This window comes from Sinocyclocheilus grahami, unplaced genomic scaffold, assembly GCF_001515645.1.
Source record: "Sinocyclocheilus grahami isolate Dianchi unplaced genomic scaffold, SAMN03320097.WGS_v1.1 scaffold74.1, whole genome shotgun sequence".
NCBI classification, from domain to species: domain Eukaryota; kingdom Metazoa; phylum Chordata; class Actinopteri; order Cypriniformes; family Cyprinidae; genus Sinocyclocheilus; species Sinocyclocheilus grahami.
The window spans coordinates 661,625-680,354 of record NW_015505253.1 but is presented as its reverse complement, the minus strand read 5'-3'; the positions used below and the strand labels follow the sequence as shown (position 1 = coordinate 680,354).

Genomic DNA, 18,730 nt, shown 5'->3' with positions numbered 1-18,730 from the left:
ACTTCGAGTGTAAACTAAACGAGCCAATGTACATTGGCATGCGATTATTGCATCCAGCTGTCGCTGATCACAGCGTGAGTATAAGTAGGCAGCTGGTGCAGCACATATTCAGGTTTTCGCTGAGGAGCCGAGCCGGAAACCCAGCCGCTCAGTGGTGGTACAGAAGCTATGGCGACGGGACATGACATCTCCGTTCCCTCCTTCAGGGAATGAGGGGTACCATATGTAACCGAGACGTTCCCTTTCAGTCGGTCACCCCCGATGTCACGTCGGATGACAGACGAATTGGGATCCCTAACAAAGGGCCACAGGTACTGCCCCTTCCAGTGTCCCGTGGAAGCCACCTGCGCCCCTACTTTTTGGCGTAGGCCAGGGCTTACCACAAGAGGACCAGCTACTGCTGCTATGGCACTACCCAATCAGTAAGTATGGATAACACTGGGAAAACGTACCCGTTCGACTTGGGACAGGGATGTTGCGGAAGCTCCAGCCTTCCCGCAGGAGGTTTTGGAAGCAAATACACATATGAACATTCCTAAGGTGCATATGGAAGATTGGAAGTGATTGTAACCCTCTTGGAATGGCAGAAGTCTGCCGGGGAAACACGGGCTCTGAGGTAATACCGTGGACTTTACACATATGGGATTCACTCAGGTCTCTACATATGGAACCCAGCCCTCTACCAGTTCTCACGGATTCATAGAGAGAGGGCCTGGCGCCGGACGCTCCGCCACGTCTGGCTGCCGAGGGGACGGAGGAGCTCAACAGGGTCTACTATATGGACTCTCTGGAGCGGTTTTAGCAAGCCGACCCGAAGCCGGGGCCACTCAGTGCTTCTACCTGTTTGAGGTGAGAACACAGGAGGATACCGGCTCCACACGAAGGCTATAGAATCTAGCAAACGTGTTAGGGGTCGCCCAGCCCGCAGCTCTACAGATATCTGCCAGCGAGGCGCCATGAGCCAGCACACAGGAGGATGCAACACTTCTAGTTGAGTGAGCTTGCAACCTGAATGGGCAGGGCACACAATGTGCCTGATAAGCCAGGGTAATGGCATCCACTATCCAGTGGGCCATCCTCAGCTTAGAGACGGCATTCCCCTTATGCCGGCCTCCGTGACAGACAAAGAGCTGGTCTGAGGTCCTCAAGCTTTGTGTCCCATCTACGTAGCACCTTAAGGCTCGGACAGGACAGAGCAAAGCTAGGCTGGGTCTGCCTCCTCCGGGGGCAGCGCTTGCAGGTTCACCACCTGATCCCTGAAGGGAGTGGTGGGAACCTTGGGCACATAGTCGGGCCGGGGCCTCAGAGTTACCTGGGAGTCGGCCGGCCCGAACTCTAGGCATAAATCATCGACCGAAAATGCATGCAGGTCCCCTACCCTCTTGATGGAGACCAGTGCAATCAGGAGCAGAGTTTTCATTGACAGAAACTTAAGCTCGACTGTCTGCAAAGGCTCAAATGGGCCCTGCTGCAGTGCTGTGAGCACTAGAGTCAGGTCCCAAGAGGGTATAGAGGGGGGGCAGTGGAGGATTTAGTCTTCTCGCCCCCTTAAGGAACCTTATGACCAGGTCATGCTTCCCCATGGACTTCCCTTCTACAGGGTCGTGGATAGCAGCGATTGCAGCGACATAGACTTTGAGGGTGGAGGGAGACAGCCTTTGCTCCAACCCTTGCTGCAAAAAGGACAGCATGACTCTGATCGGGCATCTTCGAGGGTCTTCTTGGTGAGAAGAACACCACTCAACGAACAGATTCCACTTCAAAGTGTAAGCGTGTCTCGGAGACAGCGCTCTCGCTGAAGTGATGGTGTCAACTACCTCTTGGGGTAGATCACCTAGAACCTCCGCGTCCCGTCCAGGGACCAGACATTAAGTTTCCAGAGGTCTGGATGTGGGTGCCAAAGGGTGCCCCGTCTCTGAGGCAGTAGACCACCTTGTCAGTTGATGTACGCAACGGTCGCAGTGTTGTCCATGTGGACTAGTACATGCTTGCCTCGTAAGCACCCTTTGAAACGGATCAAGGCAAGGTACACTGCCAGCAACTCGAGGCAGTTGATATGCCAGTGCAGTTGGGGCCCCGTCCAAACCCCTGTCACTGCAAGCCTGTTGTACGTGGCCCCCCAGCCGGCCACATATTGCCAGCCAGTTGAGGCATCAGTGTGAACCCCAGCATGCCTGGAGACCTGATCTAGGGGCAGGAGTGCCCGGAGAAACGCAAGGTCTGACCATGGGGTGAAGGTTTGGCGGCAGGCCGGTGTAACTTGGACCCGGTGAGTGCCGCATTGCCACGCCCACCTCGGGACTCGGCCATGGAGCCAGTGCTGAGGCGGTCTCCCAGGAGCCCTTTGAAATTGTTTCAGTGGGACCGCCATCCTGCTCTTGAATGTATTCAAGCAGTTCAACACCGACTGAGCACGTTCCTGCGTGAGGCATGCTGTCTGTTCAACCGAGTCCAACTCCATACCGAGAAAAGAGATCCTCTGCGTCGGGGAGAGTTTGCTCTTTTCCCAGTTGACCCGAAGGCCCAACTGGCTGAGTTGCGAGGGCACCAAGTCTCTGTGTTCACACAACTGATCCTGAGACAGAGCTAATATGAGCCAGTCGTCGAGGTAGTTGAGAATGCAAATGCCCTGTTCTCTCAGGGGAACAAGGGGTGCCTCTGCAACTTACGTGAAGACACGGGGTGACAGGGACAGCTCGGAGGGCAGGACCTCGTACTGATATGTTAGTCCTTCGGATGCGAACCGCAGCAATGGTCTGTGGTGAGGAAGGGTCAACAGATGAAGTACACGTCCTTCAGGTCGATCGCTGCAAACTAATCTCGGGGACAGATGCACCCAAAGATGTGTTGCTGTGTCAACATATTGAGCAGTAACCGGTGAAGGGCCCGGTTCAAGACACGCAGGTCCAAGATTGGTCGTAACCCACTTCCTTTCTTGGGTACAATTAAGTAGGGTCTGTAAAACCCCGTCTTCATATCGGCTGGAGGAACCGGCTCTATCGCATCCTTCGTCAGCAGGACTGCGATCTCTGCACGCAAGACAGGGCATCTGCTGCTTTCACTGAAGTAAAGTGGACGCCCCTGAACTTGGGAGGGCACCGGGTGAACTGAATCGCACAGCCGAGCTTGACGGTTCGAAGAAGCTATCAAGACGGGCTGGGTAGCACTGGCCAGGCTCCCAGACGGCGCGCAAGTGGCACCAACGGAACTACAGGTGTACCCGCAGTGAGGCAGCAAGGAAGAACGCAGGGACCCGGCCCGGGTGTCTCGTAGCCAGTCCGAGGCGGGGTCTGAGTGTGTGTAACACTGACCTGCATTCGAGCAGAGGGTGTGTGGGTAGTCCGTTGGTTCGTCCTCCCGATCCGCCCACTGCTGCTCACTGGCGAGAGAGGAGGGTGAGTGTGATACGACACTGGATCATCCACAACCCCCCATCCACTCTGGGGACCCAGAGATAGAGGACATTGGTCTTTTGTCAAGTATTTGGGTACCACCGACCGATAGGTCAGTGGCGGAAAAAATAAATAAATAAAAGATTCTCCGCCTGGCCCTCCTCCAGGGGAGGGAGTGGTGCTCCATCTCTGGGTTGCCTGTCTCAGGGCCTCTTGCTCTTTCGCTTGCCACTAGGTTTGGCGGCGGCCGGGTGGAGGCAGCAGCTGCACACCGGGGCAGGATGCCTGATGGCCTCAGTCTGCTTTTGGGCAGCGGAGAACTGCTGGGCAAAGTTCTCGACCATGCCACCGAAAAGGCCGGTCTGGGACACGGGGGCATTCAAGAATCGTGTCTTGTCCATCTCGCGCATGTCGGCCAGACACAGCCAGAGATGGCGCTCCTGGACCACCATAGTGGACATCGCACGACCCAGAGACTGCGCCGTAACCTTCCTCGCTCGTAGTGCGAGGTCCGTCGCGGTGCAGAGTTCTCTGAGAACTTCCGGGTCGTGACCACCCTTGTGCAAGTCTCTCAGTGCCTTGGCCTGGTGCACTTGCAACAACGCCGTAGCGTGTAAGGTGGAGGCAGCTTCTCCACAGGCCGTATAAGCATTGCTGGCCAGTCAAGTACCTACAGACCCGGGAGGTGAGGCACGGTTCGCTCTGCCGGGTGGAGGCGGTATTAGGACACAACTGCATCGCAACCGACCGCTCCACCGGGGGGACCCCTGTAACCCCCTAGCTGCACCACCGTCAAGGGTGGTGAGGGAGGAGGAAACAGCAGATCGGTTTCCGGCAGTAAAAGGTGCCGTCCACGACCTGGTGAGCTCCTTATGCACCTCCGGGAAGAAAGGCACCGAGGCGGGGTGCTGAGAACCAGCGCGGACCACCCAGAGAACCAATCGTGCAACCTTGAGGGCTCGGGACACAGTGGAAGTCTCCACCCAAGCCTTACCCCCACGGCGGCCAGGGAAAGCATAGCCGTTATTTCCGGATTCAATTCAGGCATTGCTACAGTCCCGGAGGACAGTAGTGCAGCCGAATCTTACTCTCCAGAAAGCTCCGGCTCACCCTCCGATGCAATGATCAACATCTGGTCGTTGGGAGAAGCACCAAAGGATACGGCTGGTATGCTCCTTGTAGAGGGCCAAGCACGTTCCATTGGCAGCTCAACTGGTTGTGGAGTGCAAGAGGAGCGATGGTCCCCCGAGGGTTTGCCATCACTGTTACCCTCAGACCGCCCGTGCTACTGCCGTAGAGGGCCCAGCACGTTCCATTGGCAGCTCAACTGGGTGCGGAGTGCAAGAGGAGCGATGGTCCCCTGAGGGTTGGTTCCCTGGAGGGTTTGCCATCACTGTTACCCACAGACTGCCCATGCTACTGCCTGAAGTAGCCCCTGCTTGACTGCCGCCATGACGAGAACTAGATCGAGGCAGAGGCAATGGAACTCCGCCCATTTGAGGAAACGGAGCTTGGCCCGCGACTCTAAGATGATCATCTTCCCGCAATGAGAACATGACTCATCCACAAACGCCACCTCAGCGTGCTAGATGCCCAGGCACGTGAGGCAGCGATCATGACCATCACCCAGCGCCAGGTAACGACCGCATCCAGAAACACCCGGGTGATACGTTGTCTATAGCATACATCGTCTTTGTAGCGTCTGGACCACTCAAACACACAATATATATTTTGTTAGCTAGATTTAACAAATACTCTGTAACACCCCAGGAAGCCGAACAGGCCCCTGGTTCCATGGTAACCCTGACACCCGATACATTTACGACCTCCTGGAATTTAGGTGAAGAAAATCGCTTCCTTGCCCATAGGGAAAATCCACAAGGGAAGGACTTTTCTTTGCTAATTAATTAATAGGAAAATCTTTTTTTGAATGAACACACCTGATCCTTCAGGTCATTGGGTATATTATTGTCATCGTGTATTTTGTCTTTGAAATTGTATTCTGTTATGCAAGCTTATAATCGAAACACACTCCTGTCAGCTTACATATATATATAACTCTACCATGTTTAGTATCTATGAATTCGTATTCGGGTGAGTTCTAATTGAGAGTGTATATTGTATGTTTACACCTACGCAACATATAAACCTCTCTTTCAGACAGATGAGACATGCAAGTATCAAACTTAGTCTTATTAATTAGGTATCATTTGCACCTTTTTACAAAGGTGTGTTTGAACTAAGAATCTGATGTTTCCCTCGGGCAGATCTGCTGAATATGCAAATGGTTCTATAACTTCATATTCTTATTTCTCTTCTCTTTACTGCTTTAAGTTTTTAACCCTTTCCTATACAAACTGTGTGTGTGTGTGTATGTGTATGTTAGACCAGTTTATGTGTTTATGTAGGATGTTAGACCAGTTTATGTGTTTATGTAGTATGTTAGACTTTATGTTAGGAACTCGTTCAGTCTTCTTCTCTCAGTAGAGTAATCAGGAGCAGAACGATGTGATCGCTCGGCTCCAAAGCGAAAAAAGCGCTGCATCTGCTGCCTACTTACACTCACGCTGTGATCAGCGGCAGCTGGATGCAATAATCGCATGCCAATGTGCATTGGCTCGTTTAGTTTACACTCGAAGTAGATTGGTCTCTCTAAGCGAGATCCCAATTCGTCGGTCATCGGACATGACGTCGGGAGTGACCGACTGAAAGGGAACACACTGTTAATGTTTTGTCTACACAGCTTCTATGCTAAACTGTATGTGTTTTTCCTTTTTGTATGTTATTTTATTTAAATACACATGTGGCATTATGAATGTTTAACCCTCAAGTGTCAAAGACTGGGTCAAACTTGGTCCCGTTCCACTCTGGGAATGAGATTTGCGTTGGTATTGGGAATATTGCGAGAGGACAGCCAGGTGTTCCTCTGAGAATGTGCTCTCGAACACCATCACCAAAGATTGCTTGAGCTTTTTCTGAAACTCTTCACACATGAACACGTAGAAGAAGGGATTCAGGCAGCTGTTCAAGTAGGCAAGGCTGACTATGAAGAGCCCCATCTGGTCGAAAACATTCTGGAAGCTGGTCAGTTCATCTGATGTGTCTGCATCATACATTTCACACAACCACACTTCGAGGAATTTGTAAATATAAAAGGGAAGCCAGCAGAAGAAGAAGGCCAGGATTACTGCTAGGATAATACAGAAGGATTTTAGTTTATTGTCTTTCCTGAGGCGCTTAACTCGTACTCCGATTGCCATGTAGGAAGCCAAAATTATGACGAACGGGATGAGGAAACCCACCAAAAAAACGGAACAGACTTGAAAAGCCAGGTATGCACAGGGTTTGCTGCGGAGAATTGGAATGTGTTTTCCGAAAGATGACTAAAGGTAGACTGCAGGCAACTGCAGCTAACCAAATAAACAGGCAAATTATCCTCGCTTTCAGGACGGTTCGTTTGGTCCGGGCCCACACCACCACCCAGGTGGACAGGCAACGGTCCAGACTGATCGCTGTCAGCAGGAAAGTGCTGGCAAACATATTCAGCACAGTCACCAGGCTACTCAACATGCAAATAAAGTCACCAAAAGGCCAGTCTGAATCGCGGTATTTATAAATTATAGTAAAGATCAGGGACAAAAATAGGAAGTCGGCTACCGCCAGGTTCAGAAACCAAATGGTATTGACGGTCCTTTTCATTTTGAGGCCTGCGATGTAGATGACCATTCCATTGCCAGCAACACCAAGCACACATATTATGCAGTGCAGGAAAACATTGATGTTCTTTAAGTATTTCACTGTGGCATCTGTGCTGTTAGTTGATGGGGCTACGGTTTGGTCTAAAGTAAAAAGAAATAAATAAATAGAACGCCATTTGTGTGGGGGCAAGATCTTGGGAAGCCAGAGGAATCGTCCCTGTTGAGTGTCTAGCCAGTGGCAACAATCAACCATGGCCTATCTGGAAGACCCTCAACAGGCTACGAGTAGGCCATGGAAGATGCCTACAAACGTTACATGCTTGGGGTCTCTCACCAACCAGCAAGTGCGATTGCGGTAGCGAGCAAAATATGCAACACCTCATGCAGTGCAGCCTAGCACCGCAATGCTCAGATCATGACCTAGCAGAGCCTAGCTACCATGCCATCAGTTGTGCTACACACTGGAAAGATGTAATATAAGATCGTAGGACACGAAGAAGAAGAAGATCATACATACATATATATATATATATGAGGTGTAATGGTACACAAGCATGACGTTTTGGTACCTGGTTTTGGTACAACAGGGGGGGGGGAATAAAAAAATTAGATTTTTTTTTTTTAAATTTCATTACTTTGTTTTTATTGCGTTTTATCTATATCTAAAAAATGCTGGGTTAAATACAACCCAGCGCTGGGTAAAATGTGGACAAACCCAGCGACTGGGTTGTTTTGACCTAGCTGTGTCACGTGGATACATTGTTTTCGTTCAAATAAAAAATGTGACGCAGCTGACACAGCTGAACAGCATACTGCTGTTTATGTTCAGTGGATATTCTCCAATATGGCACCAAGGTGACGCGGAAAAGACAAATTGTTGAATTAAGTCGTTATTTTTGTTTTCCTAGCATACAAAAAGTATTCTCGTCGCTTCGTAAAATTACAGTTGAACCCCTGATGTCGCATGGATAATTTTACCGATCTCCTTGCTACATTTCTGGACCTTGATCATGGTAATTACATTGCAGAGGGTCAGATAGGTCTCAGAATTAATCGAAAATATCTTAATTTGTGTTCCGAAGATGAACGGATGTCTTACGGGTTTAGAACGACATGAAGGTGAGTAATTAAAGACAGAAATTTCATTTTTGGGTGAACTAACCCTTTAACATCTAATGCTCTGGGTGAAACTCACGTACTCGTTTGTGATACAACATCCGCCTCTCCGTTCTCAAGTTGCCAGGTATAGGCCTATATTCCAAGTATAATACATATTTTTATTTGTCTGTAGATACACTTTGGGAACATTTGGGCGGCGTTGTAGTGTTTTTCGACTTCATGACATCTTTCACATACATGTTGTAGAGACGATAGCAGACAGGACTACTGGAACACTAACAAACTTTTATTTTTTTAAACTTTTAACTTAACTTTTATAACTTTTAATACTTTTACTTTAGTCTTTGCAACTTTACAGATCTTCTTTATATTTGCGTTTATGGTGGGCTTCCTTATCCCCTTGGTAATCATTGCATCTTCATATAACTATTGCAGTACGAGTCAAACAGCTTAAAAGGAAAAAGCTGCTAAGGGCTTTTCAGTTCATTGCTATAATCCTGACCTTTTTTGAATGCTGGCTTCCATTGCATGTTTGTCACATTTATATGGCAATTGCAACTGAGAATAAGTGGATTGAAAGTGTTTCATTAGTTTTTTTTTAGCCTGTACAGCAATAGCTAAATGCCCGATTATGATAAACAGCTGTCTGAACCCCATTCTCTATATGTTCATGCGTGAGGAATTCCAGCTTCTGCACACCTAACAGATGTCAGGACGAAACAAGACTGAGAGAAAATCTGACTTACAATTGCTTTGCAACATACTGCCTATAATTCACCTCTTTGTTAATTTTGCCTAATCTTTAATCAAAATAAAAATGTCAAAAAGCTTGAATAGGATCTTTTGGTGTTAATGTGTGGCTTGGAATTCCATGCATTTAATAGATATTCACCCATAAATGTGGATGTGCAGTTCCACAATGTGTTGTATCAGAGTCAGATGGTTACACATGCAAATAGGTAATGCAAGACAAATATTGAATGTTGCAAGTTGGAAAGAGCCGAGAACTATTATAAAGAATTTATTAATGCAGAATGAACACATCAAATTCATTTTCAGTACTGTAAGATTTATTTGAAATTGTTGTGAGTTTGTATTTAAAGAGAAAAACAAAGACATTACAAAATAATTTATAGTTTAGGTTTAATTATTTCACTCTCCTTGTAGGCTTCATGCCTGGACATATTTTTTAAATTGCCTTCACAGATTTTCTTCAGATGCACTAGTGAACTAACGTTCATACATTTCCTTAAGGATTTTTATGCTCTCGCTGTATCTCAGCTGGTTCTTACTGGAAGCCTCCTTCCACCTATAACATGCATAAAAAAAATGCTAAACAACATATAAATGATTTCATTTGTAAATATCCCTCTCCCCTTGTAAATGTAGTAGAAATTATAGAATGATGAGAATACTTCTGTCTAATTTTCTTCCAGCGTTTGATGTGATTGAAGATAAGAGGTGAGGTGCCTGCTGCAGCATCTACAGACTGAAAAACAAAAAGATCTTGCAAGAACTAATTGGATACATCCACATGAAGCACATCATTTAGTAACATTAGTATTGCAAACTTAATTTAAAGGATAACAAGATCAATTCAGTATGCATGCAAACAGGTTCTTCCTAACAACGATTAGAGTTAAGCATGTGTTTGATGGAAGCGTTATCGGTTGTCATTTAGCAGTTTGCTTAAAATGCAGATCTTTAAAGAAAGATTAGTGCTTGCTGTAGACTGTGTGTGACACAACAGTTACCACAGCTCACCTGGCTCTCTGTAGGTTTCTCTACAGGTGGAATTCTGAGATTAACAGGTTCACCAGCTGAACCTACTGGACAGGAAACAGGTGGAGGAAGCCTGTACACGCTCTGTGCTTTGCCATTCAGCATGTCAGTCATCTGAAAGAATTAAGAGTAAAAGAGCAGTTTCCCCCAATTGTAATGCTTGGTTTGGCATAAATTCCTCATTATATAATTTTTTGTTTTTAAACAAGTGAAGCCAAGGACATTTCTCAGTGGTGGAAGGAGCCTTCTAGGCAAATTCAAAGGAAAAAGGTAAATGTATCTCTCCACTGGGTAACTGAATTTAGATGGGAAAATGTAGCCGGATGTAGCAGCATTATTAACAGCAACAATTGATAACAGCTTTACTATTAAAAAATTACTGGACAGTTACATAATATATTATACTACAGTCCCAAGGCATTTTTATTCTTCTTTTGATTCAAGGTCAAACTACGACTAGAGAAAAATGAGGTGAGCCAACCGCACCTTAAATGAGCGTGCCAAGTTTAATAAAACTCAAGCTGCCTGACATGATTTACAAAGATAATGATTTTGAAAAAAGATTTTAAGCAATGCTCTTGCAAAGCAGGACTACAGCAGTGTTGTATATTATAGATACTATTATTGTTTTTATTCATATATGTATGTGTGTGTGTGCTTATTAATTTTTATTTCCATTTTAGTTATTTAGTATATCAAGTTAATTATTTATCATTATGATAAGACTTTACAACAGTGTTTGTACATTTTATATTTTATTTCAGTTAATGTTTATAAAAAAGTTTTTTTTAATGGTTTTAATTAATTTTTTGTTATTCACTTTAATAACCACGGTCTATAGTGCAACAAGACTTTACAACGGGTCCCTCACTTGGCTTTTCAAGTCATTTGATTCAATGAGAGTTTGTTAAAAATTACTGTATAGAGATCTACCTGAAGAAATACTGAGCTTATCAACAAAAAATATACATTGACTGTGGACATTTAAATGACTATTCCTGGGAACTCTGTGGGGTTAGAAGGAATGTCAGAATTATATAAACAGATGTTCATCCACCAACAAAAACAGTCCCACTTCCACGATATTATTTAGACAACTGTAAAAATATTAAACAAACTAAATTTTGGTTGTGCTCTAACAAAAATAGAACAGTGGCCCTACTGAGTCCCACTTTAAGTACATTACTGGAAGCATTTGTCATTATCTGTGGAAAAATGGCAATATGAGAGAGACTTTAGCTTGTATTTAACCTGGAATTCATCCATCTTCGAAAATCAACAAGTGAACAACCATGCTATTCTGGGGTGTGTTTCCCAAAAGCAACTATGGTCACAAGTTCCGTCGTTGCCGATAGAATTCAATGGAACTAACGACCATAGTTAGCTAACGATGGTTTTGGGAAACGCACCCCCGGAGCAGTTCAATGATCTGAAGGGGATGAGTATTTAAAACGATTGCCGAGCGAATGCTGGGGGTGACCTCGTTTTTCATATAAAGTCGTATGATTTGATTTGTACGAACACTTATGATTTTACAATTTTTAAAAACTTCTGAAAAAAACCCAAACCTGTTCCATTGTCTATTGTTAATAATGTAGCGATATATGAAGCACAGCCCACACTGAAATCACTTTCAGACCAAGCAGGTTTCTGTTAGCTAATGTGGCAAATTCACGTCAACTGAACCGGTTGCGAAATCTGCAAAAAATAATTTGAAATTCTGTGATAACGTTTCCCAAAAGTAACTATGGTCGCAAGTTCCGTCGTTACCAATAGAGTTCAATGGAACTAACGACCATAGTTAGCTAACGATGGTTTTGGGAAACACACCCCCGGAGCAGTTCAATGATCTGAAGGGGATGAGTATTTAAAATGATTGCCGAGCGAATGCTGGGGGTGACCTCATCCTCCCCAGAGCTGTGAGGGGGGCTGGGCGCTGTTCTCTCTTGCATAGATGGGTTGTTTCTCATCCACGCCCGACAAATGGGATAGAGTGGCGTGGTGGTGCTGAACTGAGCCAAGTCCACACTGCGGTCAAATAACTTGATAATATAAGCATCTGATGGAGAAGACAAACAGGAAATGGGTCTTACGAGATCAAGACTTAAAAAAAACCCTTCCATTTAATTCTCTAAACCTTGGCATGAAATAAAAGTCCCTCAACAACCACACATATTGACTGATAAGAAAACCCAATGGTGTTTCTCAGAAATGATAAAACATTTTACTTATCTTTAAGATACAAAATTGCCTATATACATAGGGAGAATTAAAATTCTGCACTTATTGCCATTTATTTCAAATTTACTTACACATTACCTAACTCAACCTACACATCACTATTTGTTTCTTCTTTGGTCTTACTTTGTTTATGCTGGTTGGTTTCTGCCAGACCATCATCCATCTCTTTACGCTTCTTCCTTCTGTGTTGTGGGAATCGTGATGATGGTCTGTGAAAGGCAAAAAGGGTCTCTTAAAGCAAACTCTACCAAACCATTTAGGAATGAATCTAGGCTGTTAGTATTACTATTGTAAATATTTACAAAGCACACTTTGAATGTTGAATAGCCTTAAGAAGTGTACACACAGCTGGTAGTAAGGCTAGTTGAAATAATGAATATTTATGATATATTTGCAATGGTTTTTCAGATTTGGAGAGATTTAGCATTACATCACTTGCTCACCAATGGATGCTCTGCAGTGAATGGGTGCCGTCAGAACACATCACAATAATCCACATGACTCCAGTCCATCAGTTAATGTCATGTGAAGTGAAAAGCTGTGCATTTATAATTTTAAAAAAATCCACCATTAAGACGTTTTAACTATAAAGCATCACTTATGGCCAAAATATGAGTCCATAATCCATTATAAATAAAAGATTATCCATCAAAATACACCAGCATATTTGTTTAGTATTGATCTGTGCCTAGTTCCCACCTGATTCAGACTTTTCTCTGGAGAAAGCAATATTAAGGAATTTTTGAAGGTCGTGTTTCTTACAAAAATGCAGCATTTCATCTCAGGAGACGTTAATTAATGGGTTGGAGTCGTGTCTATTACTTGTGGTGCTTTTATCAGCTGTTTGGACCCTCACTCTGACGGCACCCACTCACTGCAGAGGATCCATTGGTGACGTGACATGTGGCCAAGTATGGTGACCCATACTCGGAATTAGTGCTCTGCATTTATCCCATCCAAAGTGCACACACAGCAGTGAACACACACAAACCGTGAACACACACCCGGAGCAGTGGGCAGCCATTTATGCTGCGGCGCCCGGGGAGCAGTTGGGGGTTCGGTGCCTTGCTCAAGGGCACCTCAGTCGTGGTATTGAAGGTGGAAGAGAGCGCTGTACATTCACTCCCCCCACCTACAATCCCTGCCGGTACGAGACTCGAACCCACAACCTTTGGGTTATGAGTCCGACTCTCTAACCATTAGGCCACGACTTCCAACATTGGTGAGCAAGTGACGTAATTTAATCTCTCAAAGTTCTCCAAATTTGTTCTGATGAAGAAACAAACACATCTACATTTTGGGTGACCTGAGGGTGAGTACATTTTCAGCAATTGTTTATTTGTGGGTAAACTATTCCTTCAAAGTAAAGGTCAAAGAAGATTCTGCTTGCCTTTTCCCTGCAGAAGGCGGCGACAAATCCCTGTATAAGAGAAAGGAATAAAATATTTAATGTGCATTACATATGACTGTTAAATAAATCTTTAACCATTTTACATCTTAAACACTTTTCTGGTCAAAAGAGGAAAATGTTTATATCAGTCACACAAAAACAATGTATGTGCATACTTGCTCAAAGAGTCTGCCACCATTTTCCCAGAATCCTCTTCATTCTGCTCTCTGCAGGAAAAGGAAGAAAGAGCACAAAGGATTATACAAATGGCAATTTTCCCCAAACAACTGCTCTCTACTTTATAAAAGTTATGTATTGCCAGTATTCCCTTCCTGAATTGTTACAATTCCGGATATTTTGAAAAGTTTGCAGGAAACAAATGAAAGCATTACTGTTGATGATCAATGATTTGATTTTCCTTTAAAAAAGGAAAACATGAGAAAAAAGAGAGTATTTCCACAAACATAATTATAGCAGTAAACAACCTCAGACTATTAGGGTGGCAATTATTCAGACAGCTGAAATGTAAATGGATTCTGACAAGAAAGCTATTAATCAATACCAAATATTTTTCTGAGCTCAGTGGAAACCAAATCTCTGGGATGCCATAAATGGTCTTTATTTTCAGAGAATCCAGTTGCTCAGATTTCCTAATAACTTCCTGTTGTCCTAGATATTTAGTTCTCCAATTCTGTGGAAATTCCAAAAAACACCAGATTCCAAATACTTTAGGGATACAGGTGGCGAGCGTGACATTCCTGATAAGTTTTCTCAGAATACAAAACAGGAGTAAAATATGTTATTGATAGGGGATTCTTTGCCAAGTTAAAATACATTGGCACAGAAAGAAAATGTTAAAAATATAATTTTGTTACAATAGACATTACAAGTTTTATAGTGAAACTGGAAAGTCAATTTAGTTTTACTTCTATAGTGCTTTTCACAATACACTCCGTTTTAAAGCAGATTTCATTACATAAAATCATGATGAACATTTTTATAATATCTCCATGTCTTAAAGTCACATTTGGAAGAGCAGAGCTGGGCGATAATTAACATTTTGTGACAAAATAAAAACAAGTGAGTGTACAGTATGTATGCGAGTAAAGTCAGCTGTGCGATAATATAGCTTACATTTCATGACAATATGTTGAATTGAATCGCTGTGTCACTAACATTGTATATCATACATTCATTTTGTTCTGACAGACTGTTATTTTACATTTTGCAGCACTTTCACTTTTAGTGACAGACACATTTTTACAGTACGATATTACATTAAGACAATCTTCTAAAGTGGACCCATCACTAATGAGCTTTAACTACATGAGGTCCATTTGTAGCTTCGCTGTTACAGTCTGGAGCTTTCAAAGCTCAAGACACATTAATGCACTAACCTCTCACTGTCACTCCTCTCAACCAAACCTTGCAATACTGCATCAAGGCGGTTTCGAGCCCCAGCATCTGCAAAAGAACAGTTTTTTTTTTACCACACAAAACACTACACAATAGAAATGAAAAAAGAAGCTTATGTTTGCAACCTCACCTGTTTTCTCAGTCTTGATTTTACAGTGAAGCATTGTACCTGCTGGTTTGTTTCCTGTAATTTTATTAAGATGAGGATTTAGTGATGTGTTAATTACTATATGACTAATATAAAAGATTATTATACATATTAAGACTAATATACAAAACAAAATTACTGTAAAATTACGGTAATTTGCTGCAGTTTGATATACTTTTGTCTTTAAAAGGGCATATTATATATGGTGTGTGTACCCATAGGCATAGGTATACACACTAAAAGTTAGCAAAAGAGAAAGCACGGGGAGTATGAACAACAAGTAAAAACAATGACACTATTATTTTGCTAATTAGCTAACGTTCACGTTAACGTTACAATGATATAAACAGCTGACGTTAGCTAGCTAGGAAACCACTTAAACTCCTCATTAACGGCATTTAAAATCTTCGCCAACTTCATAAATCCCTTAACAATACCATAATACTTTAAACAACATCATTTGGGACGTAAAAACACTTTAAAAAATACAAAACAACACGCTATTCACCTTCCAATCCTTAGCTGAGAGACTGACGACGAGCCGCTTCTGTCACAATCCGACATTCCTCTTCCGCGCGCAATGAGATTCCTGGCTCGTCATTGGCTGCAGCAAACGAGAGCGCAGCGCTCTTATTGGTTCAAATTGCTGTCGATCACAAAATACGCCACTCTATTGGCTGGTCAACTGTCTTCGACCACAACGTAAACAACAGTTCTCGGACTACATATCCCAGGATACATCGCAGTCCCACAATTCGAAAAGTAAGCTGAGATCATTTTTTGACAAACATCAAATTATACAACATATTTGCAATGAGTTTATGGTTATATCCGGATCTAGTTTTTTTTTGAGAGTTTAAATAGCGTATAGCTTGTTAAATAGTGAGGTAAAAGACCGTTTAATCCCATAGTAACGTAATCACGCGACGGTTAAGATGCACATGCAACACAGTCATGTAGTTTTGTTAAACTGCTGTGCCTTTATTTAGACATTCATGGATCCTACAGTATGACAAAACTCCACGTGCGTCCTTTGTTTTTAGTAAGCAGAACAGGTTTGCACGAACGCTATGAGATCAAGGTGGGTTGGATGTCAAATCCTGTCACATTAAACTTGTTTACATTTTGTTTACACGTTGTCACTTTTCTTAGCGGCTCAGCTGTTTTCACAAGACAGAATCCATTTCCTCCGGATCCCCCTTTGTCCAGGAGCCACTACAGTCCATCTAAATCCAGAAAAATCCCAAAGCAACAAAAAAGACTGGTGAGAGAACTGGTTTTGCATTCACTTCATGTTTTATGTGCCTGTGTATTTTGTGACTCTTTCTTGGTTTGCATTGGAGAAATTCTACATTTCCCCCCCACGATTTGTACATTTCGATCTAAAAAGTACAATAACTGCAATATAGGAAGTATTACTGCTTGAAACATTCGACATTGCATAGTGCTTTTTATTCTCTACAGTATGCACTGTGCACTATTTAGTAGTAGACTAGTCTCTACTGCGAATGTTGAGATTAGAAAAACAAAGTTTTAACTTGCAAAAACTCATGGTGATGTTGTTTTTTGGACTGCACATCGCAGGTCTTGAGTCCTGTCCGGTTTTCTGAGTCACCCAGTCCTTCAGATCTACCTACTCGGGTGTCACCTTTGAGGACGGAGGACCAGGTCTTCCATGAAAGATCACGTAGTGTCCTGCACTGTCCTCCTTCTACTCAGTGCCAGCTGAGCTACTCCGAGTCTTGGCCTTCTACTGACCTGAGTTGCTCTACAGACAACGTTAACACTTCTGTCTGCTCTGAAGCTCAGCTACAAGCCATGAGAAACATGGTTGCACCAAGAATAATTGAGGCAAAGGAACCCTCAGTTCTGGCAAAGTAAGGGAAACCATTGTTCTCTAATGGCAATATCACTTTTGATTATAAATAAACCTTTTGATTCAAAACAATAGAATGATGTAAAATTGGTAAACAAGGCTCATCTGAACTACTCACCCCATGAAGCAAGGATGGAAAGACTTTATTATTCAGTTAACTCTTTTGAAGAGATTTTTAACAGAGTTTAGCCAAATACAGTTTTTAGCGAAAATAAATTGTAAAAACCTGATATAATTTAGCCATACATTTTTCTCGCAATGAAAATAACCACAGAAGCTGGCATGGCGTTCATCACAAACAAAGCAACGATGGTATCATGTCCAACTATTTACTATATTAAGAGATATAAATTACAGTTTAAACATTTGGAGTTAGTGATTTCTTTAAAAAATATATAATTTTTATTTCGCAAGGATGCATTAAATTGACTAAATGTGACAGAAAAAAGACATTTATAATGTTACAAAATATTTCTGTTTCAAACCAATGCTGTTCTTTTGAACTTTCTGTTCATCAAAGACTCCTGAAAAAATCATGTGACACTGAAGACTGGAGTAATGATGCTGAAAATTCAGCTTTACGTCACTGGAATAAATTTCATATTAAAATTTCAAATAGAAAACAAGTATTTTAAATTCTAATAATATTACTGTTTTAAATAAGTACATTAAATATATTCAAGATCTTGGTCATGGTAGGTCTGTTGTAAAAAGATTTTTACATCTGGAAGTGGACCTTGTTGTCTAAAATAGAGTAATTTCACTCACCATTTGCTACGCAGTGAGCCATTCATTTAAAATATAAACAGTATCTTCCTTTCTTTTTAAAGGAACGCTGAAGTGATGGTGCCACATATGGTGACACATTATTCTCAGATGAGCATATCCGGGGTGTTTAATGCAAGCGTTATGTTTACCTTGAAAGCGTATGTTGTTGCTTGTTAATTATATGACATCCTTTTGCAATTAAATCCTTCAAGGTACATTGAACGCTTCCGTTTCGGAAAGCCACAGAGTCGAGACGAAAGATGCCTTCAGGCAACTGATGCAGAAGATGACCAGCCGTTTTGGTGGATGTCCACATCCCCTCCATCCAGTTCAACACCAACACACCCATCAGAGAAATATATCAGAGGTGTGCTTTAAAGAATACATCTGTCATTAATAATACGTTTTCGGTGGGTTGATATTGTAAATTATTTCAGTGCACAAATCACACTCTTCCTTTGTACTTAGAGTCTTACTTATGTATGTCCTGGTTATAGCACCACTTGACCTCATGAAGGATGGCCCCGCCAGCACCCAGAGCCCAATCTCAAAGCCACTGCATGATGAAACCACGCTGTCTCCAGCTAGACACATGCTTGACCTTAGTATGCTGGTGAGTTTTGCATGAAATTGAATAACTGATTTGCCTAGAAAAGCTGACGGCATTTTGACCATGTGTTAAAGAGGATGACAAATATTGTAGTTTGTTATATTGCTGTAGGGCTTTTATATGTTGCAGATGCAGCTGAATTTTGTTCATGAAATAAATAAAAAAGTATATTTATTTCATGTACAGTATATTTTCACACGTTGCCAGATGCTGTAATTTAGCATCGTGGATGACTGTCGCCATCTAGTGGTGGTTGCTGTAAAATCTTCCTCCATGAGGTTCTTTATTTA

General features: G+C 42.9%; 2 protein-coding genes and 1 pseudogene across 2 annotated transcripts; 1 reads left to right on the top strand and 2 right to left on the bottom strand.

Annotated features, from left to right (window-relative positions):
- Positions 1 to 6,211: 6,211 nt before the first annotated feature.
- On the bottom strand, positions 6,212 to 8,971 carry LOC107585766 (C3a anaphylatoxin chemotactic receptor-like; annotated as a pseudogene).
- Positions 8,972 to 9,276: 305 nt separating this feature from the next.
- LOC107585799 (protein lin-37 homolog) lies at positions 9,277 to 15,767 on the bottom strand. Its single transcript, XM_016272945.1, has 10 exons — positions 15,695 to 15,767; positions 15,169 to 15,222; positions 15,020 to 15,086; positions 13,799 to 13,849; positions 13,623 to 13,652; positions 12,356 to 12,441; positions 11,893 to 12,050; positions 9,974 to 10,105; positions 9,625 to 9,698; positions 9,277 to 9,518 (listed from the first exon to the last, which is right to left on the bottom strand). Exons 2-10 carry the CDS (start codon positions 15,200 to 15,202, stop codon positions 9,440 to 9,442), a joined length of 711 nt encoding a protein of 236 aa, XP_016128431.1. The 5' UTR covers positions 15,203 to 15,222; positions 15,695 to 15,767; the 3' UTR covers positions 9,277 to 9,439.
- Positions 15,768 to 15,887: 120 nt separating this feature from the next.
- LOC107585765 (uncharacterized) lies at positions 15,888 to 18,458 on the top strand. The gene is made up of 6 exons (XM_016272919.1): positions 15,888 to 15,948; positions 16,176 to 16,267; positions 16,339 to 16,450; positions 16,771 to 17,063; positions 18,043 to 18,197; positions 18,328 to 18,458. The coding sequence occupies exons 2-6, from the start codon at positions 16,257 to 16,259 to the stop codon at positions 18,456 to 18,458; spliced, it is 702 nt and encodes a 233-aa protein (XP_016128405.1). The 5' UTR covers positions 15,888 to 15,948; positions 16,176 to 16,256.
- The last annotated feature ends 272 nt before the right edge of the window (positions 18,459 to 18,730 follow it).

Coding starts and splice junctions, on each gene's coding strand:
- LOC107585799 (XM_016272945.1), bottom strand. CDS start 15,202: ATGCTTCACTGTAAAATCAAGACTGAGAAAACAG. Junction 15,087..15,168: donor AATCAAGACTGAGAAAACAG/GTGAGGTTGCAA, acceptor GTTCTTTTGCAG/ATGCTGGGGCTCGAAACCGC. Junction 9,519..9,624: donor TGGAAGAAAATTAGACAGAA/GTATTCTCATCA, acceptor TGCATGTTATAG/GTGGAAGGAGGCTTCCAGTA.
- LOC107585765 (XM_016272919.1), top strand. Junction 16,451..16,770: donor CAAAGCAACAAAAAAGACTG/GTGAGAGAACTG, acceptor TGCACATCGCAG/GTCTTGAGTCCTGTCCGGTT. Junction 18,198..18,327: donor ATCAGAGAAATATATCAGAG/GTGTGCTTTAAA, acceptor TCCTGGTTATAG/CACCACTTGACCTCATGAAG.